General features: G+C 45.1%; 1 protein-coding gene and 1 long non-coding RNA gene across 4 annotated transcripts in view; one reads left to right on the forward strand and one right to left on the reverse strand.

Moving 5' to 3' along the window:
• The window catches only part of LOC104695682 (myosin-1B-like), a 51984-nt gene extending 37278 nt beyond the window's left edge, over window positions 1-14706 (forward strand). For both annotated transcript variants that reach the window (XM_039562445.1, XM_039562443.1), the window contains 37 exons: window positions 38-181; window positions 273-429; window positions 1352-1379; window positions 1478-1592; window positions 1672-1764; window positions 1863-1926; window positions 2011-2109; window positions 2215-2318; window positions 2406-2544; window positions 2896-3014; window positions 3105-3254; window positions 3800-3970; window positions 4208-4514; window positions 4695-4771; window positions 5357-5444; window positions 5539-5656; window positions 6349-6472; window positions 6552-6688; window positions 6790-7045; window positions 7990-8232; window positions 8338-8514; window positions 8600-8745; window positions 8833-8923; window positions 9012-9401; window positions 9553-9679; window positions 9916-10034; window positions 10313-10509; window positions 10885-11068; window positions 11155-11320; window positions 11494-11618; window positions 11808-12116; window positions 12263-12466; window positions 13111-13236; window positions 13331-13501; window positions 13589-13693; window positions 13836-13931; window positions 14434-14706. In XM_039562445.1, coding sequence (XP_039418379.1) covers window positions 38-181; window positions 273-429; window positions 1352-1379; window positions 1478-1592; window positions 1672-1764; window positions 1863-1926; window positions 2011-2109; window positions 2215-2318; window positions 2406-2544; window positions 2896-3014; window positions 3105-3254; window positions 3800-3970; window positions 4208-4514; window positions 4695-4771; window positions 5357-5444; window positions 5539-5656; window positions 6349-6472; window positions 6552-6688; window positions 6790-7045; window positions 7990-8232; window positions 8338-8514; window positions 8600-8745; window positions 8833-8923; window positions 9012-9401; window positions 9553-9679; window positions 9916-10034; window positions 10313-10509; window positions 10885-11068; window positions 11155-11320; window positions 11494-11618; window positions 11808-12116; window positions 12263-12466; window positions 13111-13236; window positions 13331-13501; window positions 13589-13693; window positions 13836-13931; window positions 14434-14586 — 5619 coding nt within the window. In that variant the 3' untranslated portion in view covers window positions 14587-14706. The remainder of the gene's footprint in view (window positions 1-37; window positions 182-272; window positions 430-1351; window positions 1380-1477; window positions 1593-1671; window positions 1765-1862; window positions 1927-2010; window positions 2110-2214; window positions 2319-2405; window positions 2545-2895; window positions 3015-3104; window positions 3255-3799; window positions 3971-4207; window positions 4515-4694; window positions 4772-5356; window positions 5445-5538; window positions 5657-6348; window positions 6473-6551; window positions 6689-6789; window positions 7046-7989; window positions 8233-8337; window positions 8515-8599; window positions 8746-8832; window positions 8924-9011; window positions 9402-9552; window positions 9680-9915; window positions 10035-10312; window positions 10510-10884; window positions 11069-11154; window positions 11321-11493; window positions 11619-11807; window positions 12117-12262; window positions 12467-13110; window positions 13237-13330; window positions 13502-13588; window positions 13694-13835; window positions 13932-14433) is intronic.
• On the reverse strand, window positions 352-2691 carry LOC120410969. Of its 2 annotated transcripts, none has more exons than XR_005603352.1 (4): window positions 2592-2691; window positions 2386-2489; window positions 1288-1500; window positions 352-489 (listed from the first exon to the last, which is right to left on the reverse strand). It is a non-coding gene; the product is annotated as an uncharacterized LOC120410969 (long non-coding RNA). The 2 variants fall into 2 exon arrangements; XR_005603353.1 differs by having other exon boundaries at window positions 1278-1500.
• Window positions 14707-17860: the final 3154 nt, after the last annotated feature.

A 17860-nucleotide genomic window follows, 5' to 3' on the forward strand; every position in this document is an offset into this window, starting at 1 on the left:
TTAGCTGACATGCATGTACCTTCGTGCCTTCTGACAGACCCTGACCGTGAAGGAAGATCAAATCTTCTCCATGAACCCTCCCAAGTACGATAAAATCGAGGACATGGCCATGATGACCCACCTCCACGAACCCGCTGTGCTGTACAACCTCAAAGAGCGTTACGCAGCCTGGATGATCTACGTAAGTGGCAGCAGCAGCTTCCTTTGGGCAGCGGCAGGAAGTGCTGGGCCAGGCTCAGGGGAAGCCAGCGTGCTGTGTCCCTTCCTTGCAGACCTACTCGGGTCTCTTCTGCGTCACCGTCAACCCCTACAAGTGGCTGCCGGGGTACAACCCGGAGGGGGTGTTGGCCTACCGAGGCAAGAAGCGCCAGGAGGCCCCTCCACACATCTTCTCCATCTCTGACAATGCCTATCAGTTCATGCTGACTGGTGAGCGGCTCTCATGATAAGCATCATATCAAAACTCTTCTGGTTTGTCTTGATAAAACTCTGTCATCAAAAATGAAATAGGATTATATGTTGCTGCTAGTTTTGATTCCACCTTTTCCATTCCTTTCTTTCTCTGTGCTATTGAGGTCCAAAGTGTTACCCATGATCAGGATTCCTTTGTCATGGGTCTTTACTCTCCCTTTCTCTAAAAGAATGCTCTAAAAGCAGTCTGTGTAGCAGAAAATTAAAACAATTTACTGTACGCAGGAGAAGGAAAAGACCATAGAGTGGAACAGAGAAGCAGCACATGGCTCTTCAAGGGTTTTCAATGGCAAAGCATTATAGAATCACAGAATGTTTTGTGCTGGAAGGGATCTTTGAAAATGTCATGGGCCTTCCCTATGACATTTGGAGGGACATTTTCCAGCAGATTGGGTTGCTCAAAGCTCTGTCCAAGCTGACCTTGAACACTTTTAGTCGTGGCATATTGGCTACATCTTTGGGCAACCTGTGGCTATGGCTCACCGCCATCATCATAAAATCTACGTTTTTGAGCCCAAAACTGTTGCCCCTGACTTGGTAAAAAGTCCTTCTCTGTCTTTCCACCACTCATTAACCATTTGGACATGGAGCCTTTGACTGTAACTCCTCCTTGCATGCAGCCTTCCAGCTAATTCCTTATCCATCTAGCAGTCCCCCCCATCAAATCCATACCTCTCTAAGTTTGGGTCATAAGTGGTGTGAATATGTTTTGAGGTAAGAGTGCAAGTGCAAATTGCTTTGCAAGGAATTGAAGTGGAAAAAAAAACTTAGGAGTAAACAAAGAGGAAATGCAGGTTTTTTCTTACCATAACTTACATTCATTTTCAGTACTTTTGTGTTCTTCATTTACAATGTCTATTTGTTTCTGCCTCGTTCACAGATCGGGAGAACCAGTCCATCCTGATCACGTACGTACAGCCCCTGCGCGGGTCCCTGCGGGGCTGCCCGGTGCCAGGGGACCTCCTGCCTGACCACGCACCCTCTGCTTCTCTCTTGGCTCTGACAGCGGAGAATCCGGTGCCGGGAAGACTGTGAACACAAAGCGTGTCATCCAGTACTTTGCAACAATTGCAGCCAGTGGGGACAAGAAGAAGGAGGAACAGACATCAGGCAAAATGCAGGTGAGGTCCCAGGGGTAGAAACCTGCGACTATCCAGGTTCCTGATGAGCTAGGTCATGACAAGAAGACTTCTGTTTTAGGGGACACTAGAGGATCAAATCATCAGTGCCAACCCACTGCTGGAGGCCTTTGGAAATGCCAAGACCGTGAGGAACGACAACTCCTCACGCTTTGTAAGTCATTACTTGGGTCAACTGTCAACACCAATTTGAATATCCCTGCTGTCTGGATTAGTAAAAGAGGTCTTGATTTACTTTCCTGCTGCTTTCAGGGTAAATTCATCAGAATCCACTTTGGTGCCACAGGCAAGCTGGCTTCTGCTGACATTGAAACATGTAAGACACCCTTCTGGCCTGATCCCCCTTCCCTCCAGCCTTCCCCACTTCTTGTGCTTGACTCTGTCCTACCATCCTTGCCAGATCTGCTGGAGAAGTCCAGAGTCACTTTCCAGCTCAAGGCGGAAAGAAGCTACCACATCTTTTATCAGATCATGTCCAACAAGAAGCCGGAGCTAATTGGTAGGAAGGAGCACTAACTCCTCCACACAAAGGTCATGGAACAACACTGAATTCCTTCCCGTGCCAACTGCATTTGACCTGTCTCGATTTTGTCCTTCTTCTCAGAGATGTTACTGATCACCACCAACCCCTATGACTATCAGTACGTGAGTCAAGGTGAGATCACAGTTCCCAGCATTAACGACCAGGAAGAGCTGATGGCCACGGACGTAAGTAGCAGAAGTTTTCTTAGGTGAAGTTTCATTTCTCTGACCTTTAGCAGCTGGGGGTACTTACCTTAATGACTCATTTGTTAGAGCGCCATTGACATCCTGGGCTTCACTCCAGATGAGAAAACAGCCATCTACAAGCTGACAGGGGCTGTCATGCACTATGGGAACCTAAAGTTCAAGCAGAAGCAGCGTGAGGAGCAGGCAGAGCCGGATGGCACCGAAGGTACCAGCACAACCCATCCCAGAGCACAGAGGATACCAAACACTCACTAAGTTAAAGGCAGCATGTCAGGGTCAGAATCATTGACTCAGCCTGTGCATTTCCTCAGTGCCAGTAATGCAGAATAGCAGTGGGTGTTAGCCAGAGGACTTCTCTGGAGGAACACAACTCAGAATATTTTGAATAATTCAAATTGTAAGGTCCAGTGTTTCCCAAAGAATGCTGCTGTTAACATGTGTCCCTTTTTTATCTTTATTAATGTTTTAATTTTTACTGGAATTGCCCTTTAATATATTTTTTAAAGGAACAGCATTGTCTACTGGTACCTTAACCACTGATTGTTTTCGTGTTTAGTTGCTGACAAGGCTGCCTACCTGATGGGTCTGAACTCAGCAGACCTGCTTAAGGCCCTCTGCTACCCCCGAGTCAAGGTGGGGAATGAATACGTGACCAAGGGCCAGACTGTGCAGCAGGTAACAAAACCCCCTGTTTTGTGGATAGGTTCTCTGCACTTTCTCTTTTGTCCTGCATGATAACTACACACTTTCTGTTTTACATTTCAGGTATATAATGCAGTGGGTGCCCTGGCAAAGGCTGTCTTTGAGAAGATGTTCCTGTGGATGGTTATTCGCATCAACCAGCAGCTGGATACGAAGCAGCCCAGGCAGTACTTCATTGGTGTCCTGGACATTGCTGGCTTTGAGATCTTTGACGTAAGGAACCGGCGTTTATTAGCATGCTTGTTATGTGACAAAATACTCCAGAAGGAATGCTGCTGGGGTTTTTTTTCTTTCTTTTTTGGTTTTTTTTTTATAAATGGTTTGATCCTTTATAGTGTATCTAATTCTGATTCCCAGGGTTTAAACCGGAAATAGGTTTTTGTTTTGCACACATGCCAATGGAAATCCCTAAGTGCAGATTTTTTGCTGAAGGCTTGGCACTTGCTTTGAAATCAACATTTGTGAATGTTGGATATAGTTTCGTGCTGTGGACTCTCCTGTAACTGAAATAGCGCAGTCTAGTAGATATCAAAGCTGACAAAGTCTGAGTTATTAAAATTATCTAAGCTAGAGTCATAAATATGGAAAAGTTCAGGTTGGCAAAAGAGACACAATGCAGAAGTTCCAAACTCCTGGATGAATAAAGAAGGAGTTGTTACAGATCCTCGTGTGTTTGGTACAAATAGCCAGCACTGGTCTTTATCCCTAACTTACTTAATTTACATTAATAATAATAATCTTGATTTGTAATTGTGCAGTTCAACAGCTTTGAGCAGCTGTGCATCAACTTCACCAATGAGAAACTGCAACAGTTCTTCAACCACCACATGTTCGTGCTGGAGCAGGAGGAGTACAAGAAGGAGGGAATTGAATGGGAGTTCATTGACTTTGGCATGGACCTGGCTGCCTGCATTGAGCTCATTGAGAAGGTATTTCTATAATTCACAATGCCAGGTATTTTCAGAAATGCATTAATTTTGTATATATTTATAAATGCAACTTGAAACGCTAAATATGGTACTGCAAATACATTGGTTTGTATTATTTTACAATTTGCTGAGCAGAACAATCCCTGAGAGCAGTAATATTGTCTCAGGAAGTTATTTCATCTCTGAGTCTTTCTGCCTTTTTACCTTGTCCTTCCTCCTTCCTTGTGCTTCTCCCAGCCCATGGGCATCTTCTCCATCCTGGAAGAGGAGTGCATGTTCCCCAAGGCAACTGACACCTCTTTCAAGAACAAGCTCTATGACCAGCACCTGGGCAAGTCCAACAACTTCCAGAAGCCCAAGCCTGGCAAAGGCAAGGCTGAGGCCCACTTCTCCCTGGTGCACTATGCTGGCACAGTGGACTACAACATCTCTGGCTGGCTTGACAAGAACAAGGACCCTCTGAATGAAACTGTTGTGGGGCTGTATCAGAAGTCATCCTTGAAGACCCTGGCCTTACTCTTTGCCTCTGCTGGAGGAGAGGCAGGTCAGTTCTCTGAAACTCATATTTCCATGTTTACTTAAAGACTCTACTAGAGCCATGAATATCAGCTATTGTTCTTTTCTATGTTCCATTCTTATAATGACTGGTATATATGATAAAACTTCGTCTTTACAAGCTGTAAAATCATCTTTTTTTTTCTTTTTTTTTTTTGGTTTTCTTCAGAGGCTAGTGGTGGTGGTGGCAAGAAGGGAGGCAAGAAGAAGGGTTCTTCTTTCCAGACTGTCTCAGCTCTTTTCAGGGTGAGTACAGAAGTCATTCTCTCTACTTCTTTCCTGGGTTGTTGCGGTTTTTTTGTTTGTTTTGAGTTCAAGATTGTAAAATCTCACTCTAGCCTCAACAAAAGCCATTTAACTGCAGCTGTTAACTTTTTTCTGTATCAAGAGTAATTCCTTGGTTATTCATAAAAGAGCTGACAGCAAGTCAGCTGAGGCCAGCTGAGGAAGATATATCTTGATGTCACCTTTCTTCAAATGCTGGAAAAAGCACTTAGGTCAGGCTACACCCCAAGATAAAAACTGTAAGAATATGGTTATTACAAAGAAACATATTTTACTCAAAATTATGCTTTTTCTGCCATGAACAACTGGTCACCATACTCCGTAGTGGCTGAGTGGATATATCCCCCAGTCTCGTAAAAACACATTGCAAAGTTTTGTGATTTTCTCTCCTGCTCAAGAGCGAAAGACAAAAGAAAACTCACATTGAGATGGCTATAGTTGGGAATCACAAATCTATTAATGTTTTCCAAGATTTTTCTCAAATCTGGAAGTGTAATTGAGGAGGTACTATTTGTTAATTAAAAATCTTTACTTATGAACCCATAGGAGAATCTGAACAAGCTGATGACCAACCTGCGGAGCACTCACCCCCATTTTGTGCGCTGTATCATCCCCAATGAGACTAAAACACCTGGTAAGAATGGCAAGGAGAGATAAAAAGTAGTGTGATGCAGCCATTATTCTCTCTGTTTTATCATGAATTATCAAATAATTGACTTATTGCTTAGGTGCCATGGAGCATGAACTGGTGCTACACCAGCTGCGCTGTAACGGCGTGCTGGAAGGGATCAGGATTTGCAGGAAGGGATTCCCCAGCAGAATCCTCTATGCTGATTTCAAACAGAGGTCAGTTTCCTTTCTGATTTCCATTCTGTCTTTCATGCAGACATTTTACATCTTAACTATTTTAACACTTGGGGACGTTTTTTACGCCGGCTCTTTCTGATTATAACTGGAAGAAAAGGGAATGTTGGGGTGCATAACAAAAGGCAACATATACGGCAAGCAAAAGAAAAATTGCTGAGAAATGAAGAGTGTCAGGTGTCCTCACTGACTGCTGGAGCATCTGAGTATGGAGGCACAGTAGAGCTGCAGAAGCCAGTGATTACAATACTAATAAATGCAGTTTGGGATTGGTGCAGCAGGTTCTCAGGTAAAAATTACAAGCTAAGAGTTCCTTGGCCATTGCATGAGCTTCAAGTTTCAGGGGAAGAGGCTTTTCTCCTATACAGAGACTATAGGAGAGTGGCGATGTTCCTCTCAAGCAATTTTTTACAGCATAGTTTAAGTAAAAGGATTTGGGTTGAACTGACTGGAGATCAGTGTCCTCTTCATCGTGACTGGTCCCCTAGAGACCGGAAGAGTTTCCTTAAATTTGTTAGCAGGTTAAGACTTCATCAGAAGGCTATCTCTAAACAGGGGGTGAAATTCCAACTTCCTCCACCTGATTCTGCTGCAAACATTGCTCTTGGTTTCAGTAAACAGAATAATTTCATGACTTGACATTGTCTTCATTCCTATTTCCTCTAATTCCACAGATACAAGGTGCTTAATGCCAGCGCCATCCCCGAGGGACAGTTCATCGATAGCAAGAAGGCTTCTGAGAAGCTCCTTGGCTCAATCGATGTGGACCACACCCAGTACAAATTTGGACACACCAAGGTACAAACTTCTCCATTCACTGAGTCCCTGGGCTTTGCTCTACCTGACAATGATGTGCTGCAACATTCCCTCTCCCAAGGTGTTCTTCAAAGCTGGGCTGCTGGGACTCTTGGAGGAGATGAGGGATGAGAAGCTGGCACAGCTCATCACCCGCACCCAGGCCAGGTGCAGGGGCTTCCTGATGAGAGTGGAGTACCGGAGAATGGTGGAGAGGAGGTACAAATTCCTCTTCTTCAGTTAAAGTCACTCTGCTCATGGGAAAGTGTTGACACTCATCAGATTGTGAATATTCATTGTATGTTTTAATTATGCCTCAGGGAATCCATCTTCTGCATCCAGTACAACATCCGTGCATTCATGAATGTCAAACACTGGCCATGGATGAAGCTGTTCTTCAAGATCAAGCCCTTGCTGAAGAGTGCAGAGTCTGAGAAGGAAATGGCCAACATGAAGGGGGAGTTTGAGAAAACCAAGGAAGAGCTTGCAAAGTCTGAGGCAAAGCGGAAGGAGCTGGAGGAGAAAATGGCATCTCTAATGCAGGAAAAAAATGACCTGCAGCTCCAAGTGCAGGCTGTAAGTATCATTAGTGTATTTCTCCCAGGTGCTCTTACAGCACATAACTCTCATGTTACACAATAAATTGTCTGAGAAAATATTTTAATATGAATAATGGAAGGTATAATTCAGACCACTCAGTGTCAACATTATAACATGAGGTTCAAGCTTGGGAATGAGTTTTGAAGCATGTATGCCCATAGCTCTGTTTCTCCATGCTCACAATATAACATCCAGTGTAGTCACTGGAGATTTAATATTTACAGTTAACTGAGTCTGTAGAACAATTCATTCAACAACTTACTCTGGTTTCAATCAGTTGCCCAAATAAAAATCGTCTATGCCATTTTATATGACACATGTTATGTCACCTGTCTTTCTGTAACCACCATTCTGGGAAAACACAAACCCTCTGCATTCTGTCACAGCCCTATATGTGCCTCCTAAATCCATTGGGAGATCAAAGGACTGGTTAATATTTAAACATTACCTTGTATATTTAGATATTTGCTTCACAGATTCAGAATAAATTCCGGTTCAAATTGAAATCTCTAATGGCATCTAGATTATATACAATTTATCTGATGGAAAGAAATTTAATTCAAAGTCAGTCTTGCCAAGAAAATCTTATACAAACATAAAGAAAAAAAAATATCTACCCAATTATATACAGAACTTAACTTTCAGAGAAAGTAATCAAAACTCTTGAGCATAAAAGTATTACTGGATATTATCATCTTATCTATAAGAAAACCAAGAGGGAATACTTGATGAGAGTAAAAAATATTACATAGAATAAAAACCTACTCTGATTTAAAAGAGACTGTGAAAAAAAATCACTTCCTAAAAGAAAACAAAATAGAATAATTGCATGTTTCTTTTCCTCAGTGGGAAATACAATTTCTCTATTCAGCTTTTGCGAGGAGTTGTGATTAGCAAACAAAACTACGTTTCTCTAATAGGAAGCCGATGCCTTGGCTGATGCTGAGGAAAGGTGTGACCAGCTCATCAAAACCAAAATCCAGCTGGAAGCCAAAGTCAAGGAGGTGACTGAAAGGGCTGAGGATGAAGAGGAAATTAATGCTGAGCTGACAGCCAAGAAGAGGAAACTGGAGGATGAATGTTCAGAGCTGAAGAAAGATATTGATGACCTTGAGCTAACACTGGCCAAGGTGGAGAAGGAAAAACACGCCACCGAAAACAAGGTATGAGGTAGAACCTGTCACTCGCACTCCAGAAAAGAGCCCAGAGCTATTACAGGACTTCTATATCTACTTCCTTTATTTACACTTCCTCCCTTCTTCTCAAAGGTGAAAAACCTGACGGAGGAGATGGCAGCCCTGGATGAGACCATCGCCAAGCTGACAAAAGAGAAGAAAGCCCTCCAAGAGGCCCATCAGCAAACGCTGGATGACCTGCAGGCAGAAGAAGACAAAGTCAATACACTGACCAAGGCCAAGACCAAGCTGGAGCAGCAAGTGGACGATGTAAGCACACAGATGTAGAGCAGGAACAGCACAGGTATGGAGTCCGACCTGGCTGGGAGAGCACTGATGGTCTTGTTGTGTTTAGCTGGAAGGGTCCCTGGAGCAAGAGAAGAAACTGCGCATGGACCTGGAGAGAGCTAAGAGGAAACTGGAAGGAGACCTGAAGCTGGCCCAGGACAGCATCATGGATTTGGAGAATGATAAGCAGCAGCTGGAGGAGAAACTGAAGAAGTAAGTGTGGCTGTGGGACACCTGAGTGCTGGGCTGGAGCACTTGTGTTTTTTCTTTGAGTTCTAACACGGTTCACTTTGCCCAAAGGAAAGATTTTGAAATCAGCCAGATCCAGAGCAAAACTGAGGACGAACAAGCCCTGGGCATGCAACTTCAGAAGAAGATCAAGGAGCTGCAGGCAAGTCTCTGTTCCTTCCCCTCCCTTGCTCAGGCTCAGCTCAGGCAGGAGGAGGGCACGGGTGTGAAGGGTCCCTGCTGTTCTCCAGGCCCGTATTGAGGAGCTGGAGGAGGAGATTGAGGCAGAGCGAACCTCTCGCGCTAAAGCAGAGAAGCATCGGGCTGACCTGTCGAGGGAGCTGGAGGAGATCAGCGAGCGCCTGGAAGAAGCAGGAGGGGCGACAGCAGCTCAGATCGATATGAACAAGAAGCGTGAGGCAGAATTCCAGAAGATGCGCCGTGACCTGGAAGAGGCCACGCTGCAGCACGAAGCCACGGCTGCCGCCCTGCGCAAGAAGCACGCGGACAGCACCGCTGAGCTGGGGGAGCAGATCGACAACCTGCAACGTGTGAAGCAGAAGCTGGAGAAGGAGAAGAGTGAGCTGAAGATGGAGATTGATGACTTGGCCAGCAACATGGAGTCTGTCTCCAAGGCCAAGGTATGCAGATGCAGGAGAACATGCTCACAGGGCCAAGGTGTGGCACAAAAGCTGCCTCTTCCAGACACATTCCCACAAACAAAATCCCCACTGTGACAATCAGGCAGAGTGCACTCCATCATCTCTTCCCCTTCCTGTGTCTGTTCTCTAGGCCAACCTGGAGAAGATGTGCCGCACCCTGGAAGATCAGCTGAGTGAGATTAAAACAAAGGAGGAGCAGAATCAGCGCATGATCAACGACCTCAATGCTCAAAGAGCTCGCCTGCAGACAGAGTCAGGTGAGACACACCCATCTACCTGTGCAGATCAAAAATGTCTCAGAGTTAATGCAAAAATCATTCTTCTGGGTACATGGTCTGTCCAACACACTTTGTGTCACATCTACTGTGAAGTCCTTGAAATGGGTTCATAAATTTCAGCACGGACTGTGAACTATCTGGTTTTACATCTCCAAATGTTTGCAGTGTCACCATCAATGGCATTAAAACTGTTGTGTATCTGCAAATTTTCTCAGGTGAATATTCACGCCAGGTGGAGGAGAAGGATGCTTTGATCTCTCAGCTGTCAAGGGGCAAACAGGCTTTCACCCAACAGATTGAGGAACTCAAGAGGCATCTGGAGGAAGAGATAAAGGTGATTCCTCCTATCAGAGGTGCTTCAGACACTTATGTGACTACTGAACCACCATGATGAGACAGGGAAAAAAAATCACTCCTGAAATTCCGTGCAAGTCTTATCATGCTAACTTTTACCTAGAGTTTATCCACCATTCCTTTTGTCAGTCCCAGCTTTTTCCTCATGGAATGTATGGTTGTCTATTTGCATAGGAGCATAATCCAGTGTCCAATTAATATTCAGTCAGATTTCCTGCAATATCTCTTTTCCATGACCCAATACTCTTGTTGCTGCAGGCCAAGAACGCCCTGGCCCACGCCCTGCAGTCCGCTCGCCACGACTGTGACTTGCTCCGGGAACAATATGAGGAGGAGCAGGAGGCCAAGGGGGAGCTGCAGCGTGCCATGTCCAAGGCCAACAGCGAAGTGGCCCAGTGGAGAACCAAATACGAGACGGACGCGATTCAGCGCACGGAGGAGCTCGAGGAGGCCAAGTATGTAGAGAACAACAGGAAGGGTGGCAGAGACTAAGAATGGAAATTTGAGGAGAACCCTGTGACATTGTCAGGAAGAAGTCAGTGTCCTCCTTTAGGTGGGGTCATAAAGAGACAAAATATGACAGAAAGCAGGTACGCATTGGGGAAAAGCGGAAAGGTCCAGAAGAGCAGAGAGATGCGAGCAGAGAGGGAACTGCAGCTGGAATGCTCCGGAATTCAGACATGGAAATAGACTGGCTGTCTGGGAGAAGTCTTGCACTTCTCTGTGAATGAGGGTCACACACTACCAAAAGGCTAAGTTTGCTCTTCTGAAAAACATGCTGCTTCACACCACAGGCTCCCATTTGCTTACTTATGCTTACCACTTTACAGGAAGAAGCTGGCACAGCGCCTGCAGGATGCAGAGGAACATGTTGAGGCTGTCAATGCCAAATGTGCCTCCCTGGAAAAGACAAAGCAGAGGCTGCAGAATGAAGTGGAGGACCTGATGATTGACGTGGAGAGATCCAATGCTGCCTGCGCTGCTCTGGATAAGAAGCAGAAGAACTTTGACAAGGTCTTTTGGCCTCCAGCACCAGGACTCCTGGCCAGAGCATTCCCCCATGACTGCCACATCCCTACTCACACCGCGTTTCTCTTCAGATCCTGGCAGAATGGAAGCAGAAGTATGAGGAAACGCAGGCTGAGCTGGAGGCCTCGCAGAAGGAGTCGCGCTCTCTGAGCACGGAGCTGTTCAAGATGAAGAATGCCTATGAGGAGTCCTTGGACCACCTGGAAACAATGAAGCGGGAGAACAAGAACCTGCAGCGTAAGTCCCTGGCCCTCTGCTCCTCACTGGGCTTTCTCACAAGCTTGTCTATCTGCCACACTTAACGGGTCTGGGCCTGCAGGGATAAGAACGTGCCTGGCACCTTCATGCACCAGAGCCTTTCGCCATTCAGCTCTGTGTCTGACCATGCCGCTTTTCACCCTTCCTTGCAGAGGAGATTTCCGACCTCACGGAGCAGATTGCTGAGGGAGGAAAGGCAATTCATGAGCTGGAGAAAGTCAAGAAGCAGGTTGAGCAGGAGAAATCTGAAATCCAGGCTGCTCTGGAAGAGGCTGAGGTATGTGGCCATAATCAGTGGTGTCTGCAGTAACTAAATGAGGAAATAGGCCTCAAAAGGCCCTATGTGTTCCCCTGTGTTCTGGCTGGGGAGTGCAGAGAGCTGAGATCTCTGGAAATATTCTGTCACTCCCTAGAATGCAAGGAGAGGGTTTATCAATGTTATCAATGTTTGTGTCCACTTGCCCAGGCCTCCCTGGAACATGAGGAGGGGAAGATCCTGCGCCTGCAGCTTGAGCTCAACCAAGTGAAGTCTGAGATTGACAGGAAGATAGCAGAGAAAGATGAGGAGATTGACCAGATGAAGAGAAACCACCTCAGAATTGTGGACTCCATGCAGAGCACGCTGGATGCTGAGATCAGGAGCAGGAATGAAGCCCTGAGGCTGAAGAAGAAGATGGAGGGAGACCTGAATGAAATGGAGATCCAGCTGAGCCATGCCAACCGCCAGGCTGCAGAGGCCCAAAGGAACCTGAGAAATACACAGGGAGTGCTCAAGGTATGGCACAATAAAGATGTGCTGATTTCTGACGCAGCTAAAATTTTTCCTGTGTTTTAATTCTTTCAGTTCTATATTGATTGGAAAATAGGAAGTAGAAAAATATAAAATGCACTCCTCCCAGTCTGTCTTATCTCTCTTTCCAGGACACTCAGATCCATCTGGATGATGCTCTCAGGTCACAGGAGGACCTGAAGGAGCAGGTGGCCATGGTGGAGCGCAGGGCAAACCTGCTGCAGGCTGAAGTTGAGGAGCTGCGGGCAGCCCTGGAGCAGACGGAGCGGTCGAGGAAATTGGCTGAGCAGGAGCTTCTGGATGCCACTGAACGTGCACAGCTCCTCCATACCCAGGTAAGTGTATAATCATAGTTAGTATTTATACTATTGCTCCATTCATGTAAATGAACTGAAGACTGGCTGAACTGTAACAGTATTCTGTTAAATGTAGTGGCTTTCACAGTAAATAAGAAGTAATAGGTGATAGATAATATTAAGACTGTCTTTTCAGATGTAGATAAAATATGAATTTCACTAGACTACAGATACCTCAATATTAATAAATTCAAAGAAGTGCGTGAGGTTCTTACTCTTCTACTTGAGTTCAACACCTTTCACATTTCCATTTGAGACTTAAAGGCAAATGTAGGCATGAACAAAACAGGACCACACTAACTGTCATGAATGTAATTTAACAACGTGATTATAAGTATTCTATAGAACCATCTCAATGTTTTATGCTCACAAGATGGTAAGGAAAGTATTTTTTTTCATTTTTCAGTCTAAATTCCTTCTTTGTTTGCTGAAAAACTGAGAAAAGACTTCATGGATTATGCTTGTGAAATACCAAAACACATCATACCTGAGAAATTAACAGCTACCATAGTAGTTCTCTTAAAATCTGATGGCACAATCTATATTAAAAAAACCACTTATGCTGTACTTGATATGACACTGCAAGCTAACAAAAACACAATCATGTTTATGCATTTCAACAGAACACGAGCTTGATCAACACCAAGAAGAAGCTGGAAACAGACATCGCCCAAATCCAGGGTGAAATGGAGGATACCATCCAGGAAGCCCGCAATGCTGAGGAGAAGGCCAAGAAGGCCATCACAGATGTGAGTTGGACATTCCTGGCATTGCTGATGGTGAATGTCCTGTCCCCCAAATATCTGCAGCCCCAAAATGGCTTTGCCCCTTTGCTCTGATCAGGCGGCCATGATGGCAGAAGAGCTGAAGAAGGAGCAGGACACCAGTGCCCACCTGGAGAGGATGAAGAAGAACCTGGACCAGACGGTGAAGGACCTGCAGCACCGTCTGGAAGAGGCCGAGCAGCTGGCACTGAAGGGGGGGAAGAAGCAGATCCAGAAGCTGGAGGCCAGGGTGTGTAGGGCTGGGGTTGTGGGTGAGTGAGGCTGTCCTTGGAGAGACATTGCCAGGGAAGCTGCAGGGATGGGCTTGTCCTTGCAGGTGCGGGAGCTGGAAGGGGAGGTTGATGCTGAGCAGAAGCGCAGCGCTGAAGCCGTGAAGGGTGTGCGCAAGTACGAGCGGAGGGTGAAGGAACTGACCTACCAGGTAAGGCAGGAGGTCTCCTGCTCTGACAGGGTTTGCTCACAGCAAGCCACATTTTGCACACACCATCGCCAAGGGCAATTGTTAATCCTGTGTGATGTAGCACCAAGAATTGACTCTCTTTCCTCTTTGCCAACCACTTTAGTCTGAGGAAGACAGGAAGAATGTCCTCAGGCTGCAGGATCTGGTGGACAAGCTGCAAATGAAAGTGAAATCCTACAAGAGACAAGCCGAGGAGGCTGTAAGTACCAGTTTGTTCAAAACAGACTTTCTTCTGGTGGAGGTAGAATTCTGTATTGATGTTTTCCTTTGTACAGCTTTTTGAAACCTTAACTGTTTCGATGCAACATGATGATATTTTGATACAGTGGGGAATGTGAGAGTAAGACTTGCTGGGCTTGGGAGAAACTATACTTCCTGAACCCTATTTGTTTTGCTGTAGCTCATTTCTCACTCTATCTCTTCCTTTATACCTTGCCCTGGATGTCAGAAGCCGCTGTCAGTCTGTGTATTCAGGACTATGACATGAACTCTGCCCAGACCATGCTGTGTATAATGTCTTTTTGACATTCCAATATTCTTTTCTCTTCTGACACACATAACATCCCGAACACCTTCTCATCTTGGTTTTGAATCTGTTCTGCTAGCCTAGTTGTGGCATTTGAATTTTTGTTTGCCCAGTTTTCAGGCAATAAATGCCCGCACGCTGCCTGTTGTGTTCACAACTCCCTCTCCCCACATAGGAGGAGCTGTCCAACGTCAACCTGTCCAAGTTCCGCAAGATCCAGCACGAGCTGGAGGAAGCCGAGGAGCGGGCTGACATTGCAGAGTCACAGGTCAACAAGCTCCGAGTGAAGAGCCGGGAGATTCATAAGAAGATAGGAGAGGAAGAATGAAGTTCCCAAGGCTAAAAAGTGACATGAGGCATGCATAAAATGTAAACCTCTGTGTTGCTTTCTTCAGCAATTATCATTTATGTCTAGCTAATAAAGAGAGTAGAGATCTTCGCATATGAACAGTGACTAGCATGCTTTATTTATATATTTATTTATTCTAGCATTCATGACTTTTGAAGTACGTGTACAAAGTTCATCTTCACATTTAAAAGTATATCAAACATCAAAGCAGTTTTACATTCGCATTTTAAAAAATCCATGAAGAACGGTAACAATTATATGGATTTATTGTTCCTCTTGCAATGAGAAGTATGCATTCCTTTGATGGCCTAAGACTTAATTCTTTCAATTTTTTTTGGTCAGTTCTTAGGAAAAAAAAAGGAATAAAATAATAGGAATAAAAATTCCTGAAGCATTTAGTGTATACACACACACACACACACACATATATATATGTAAATATGTATATAACTACACAAATACAATTTTTATTAATTGAAAAATGTTGCTTATTTGGTTAAGATTAAAAGTATGGGAAACTCAAATTTCATTTCAAGCATTGACAAGCAGTCAAACCAACATGGTGAGGAAGTGGCATGAAGAGATATCCTCACTCCCTTTCTCTGAGGTAATTTTGTTTCATGCACAGCCCAAAATTATATCCATTCACATGTAGGATGAGTGAGAAGAATCCACATTTAAAAGACTATGGAAGAAAGAATAGCTAAGACTGAGGACTCTATTTATCATTTCAGTCAAACCTTCCACTGCCTTTCTAGGTTCAACCCTTCTGCTCTGTGCACAACCCGACCCTCCTGTCTGTTTATTGTCATTCTCAACATACTGGGCCTGTTCATTTTCCTAAGAACAGATTATTAGCCCACAATATTGTATTTTGCATTAAGCTGAACTAGACATTCAACATTTACATGTTGATTGGAAATGTGATGGTAAAGTACAACATTAGCTGGATACGGTCATCTAATTACACATCACACTTTACAGATGGGTAAGCAAATTAGATGGTTTGGGAATACATTCAATGTGTCTAAGGGCCTGGTAAATTAGCAGCAAAGATGGATAGGTTCTCTTGTTACTGATAAACTTGTTTTTGCCAAGACACAGAGTGGAATACTGACTTGATTGGTATTTTGTGTAAAGCTTTAGCAGCTCTCTCGAACTTGCTGTTCATTTAAAGCAAGTCCTAAACATCTTTGGCCATCCCACTAGAACTGTCAGTCCCTAGCTGACCTTCCTATGTCCCTTTTGAATATCTTTTCTAATCCTTCAGCCAGTCTACAAGTGCTGTAAAACCACTGCTTTAAAATGATAGACATTCTTAATAAAATATAAAAATAACATTTGATCAGCAGAAGACAGCTGGATCTGGGAAGGGACACTACTCCATCCATTTCAGAAACGATAGCTGAGGATCCATCATAGCTGAGCATCTCTGGAATTTTGGTGCTCCCTTGAACTCTGTATGAGCAGGACCTCTCTTCCCTGTGACTGGTGATGTCAAACACAGCCCAGCTGCATGGCCCATCACAGAGTGCTTCTAAATGCCCTGCTTTTCTAAGGGCTCATCAGAGACCTCCATTAACACATCGCTGGTTTTGTACCAGATGCATTTCAGAAAGGGTGGCAGGGTGAAAGAGGGAACTGCACTTGAGCTGAGCACGAAACAGCTCTTTTCTGCTCTTCTAGCACATTGCATTTCTCCTCCATCCATAGGTTTTTTGCTGTGCCACAACCCTTTTGTGGACAGATCCTGGCTGGAGATGGGGCACCATGACACTCCTGCCCACCACAAAGGCCACAATACAGGTGGAAATGCTCCTGGAGCCATCTTCAGGAGCTGCAGTAACCGAAGGGCCCCTCTGCCAACGAGGCAGAAGAAGGAGAACTTTGTTCTGCTAATGCTAACACATTTTTATTTCCCCATTTAGTTGCTTACCTACATCCAGCTCATCTACTGCAAAAGCAGGGCGTGGGAGGGGAGCTGTGGGAGGAGAAAGCTGGTCAGTCACAGCAGGAGAGATGGGAGGCCTCCGCCAGGGCCTTGAACCATCCTCTCCCGTGCCATTGGGCCCTGCCAGAGGCAGTACAGGAAGACACGCCTGTAAATGCCAGCCGTGAGCTGGTTTATCCATCTTTCTGGGAATTTCAACAGTTCCCTTTCTCTTCTCACTACTTTTTCCGCCTCAGTCACCCCATGCTTTGCTCTGACGTCTCCCAGCCAGCACCTTGCTGAGCTCTGGCTGGGCGTCCTCGCCCGTGGCACATCTGCCACAGGCCCAGGCAGGCTGAGGGCCCCGCCAGCGTCAGGGCTGCAGGGGCAGCAGGGCTGCTGGCCACACTGCTGGACACCCACACACTGTCCACACTGCAGCCCCTCCTCTAGGGTATTCTGCTTGGATGTGGTGCCCATCCAGAGTGGCTGCAACCTCTTTGTCCGGGCCCAAGGATGAGGGAGGGGAGAAGGGGGAGAGTCTGTCAGGCAATGAAGAAAAATATTGTGGCACGATGCTTATTGAGTCCTTTCCTCTACTGGTGAAGCACTGATGATGGCAGATCGTAAAGTATCAGGGAATCAATAGAGACCCAGACAACTTCTAGAATATAGCTAAGATGGGAAATAATTTCTTTTGTTCTCTGTATGCTTTTTTTTCCAGGAATGTATCCTAAGTTAGTCTTTGTGCCCTTTCAGGCTGCAGTATTTGTTTAGTGAACATCCACAATCAGTTGCAATTGCTTTCCAGCTGGTATTTATCAGGGATTAAAGTTTATCATTGTTGGCTTCTTGGAAAGCTGCCTTGTTAGCCCAAACTGAACACACTGTAAAGGTAAAATATGAAGAGGTTATAAGAAAAAGGAGAAATTTTTATTGGCATAGTTTTTGCCATTATGCTCAAAAAGCAAAATTTGCCCTTAAATATTTTCCTTTTGAAGAAGCCACTGCCTTTTAACAGGCCTGAGAGCTGGCTGAAGAGGCTGCTCAAGGTTCCCTCTTCACTGCAGCCTTGCTGGAAGGATTTATAGATTCCTCTGCTCAGACAACTGCTGTCTCCCCTTTCTCAAGCAGCAATACAGCAATTTTAGCTTCAGTAACTGTTGCCAGTGTGAGCACGCTCAGAACGAATGAAGAAGCAAAATCAGCAGGAACTGGACACAAGGAAGGACAAATTTCAGTGAAGGATAGAGGCTCAGTACTGGGTTTGGGTTTGTTACATGTGTGGGGGAGCTTCAGTTCCAAACTCAAATATCTGCTTTT

Source organism: Corvus cornix, chromosome 18 (genome assembly GCF_000738735.6).
Source record: "Corvus cornix cornix isolate S_Up_H32 chromosome 18, ASM73873v5, whole genome shotgun sequence".
NCBI classification, from domain to species: domain Eukaryota; kingdom Metazoa; phylum Chordata; class Aves; order Passeriformes; family Corvidae; genus Corvus; species Corvus cornix.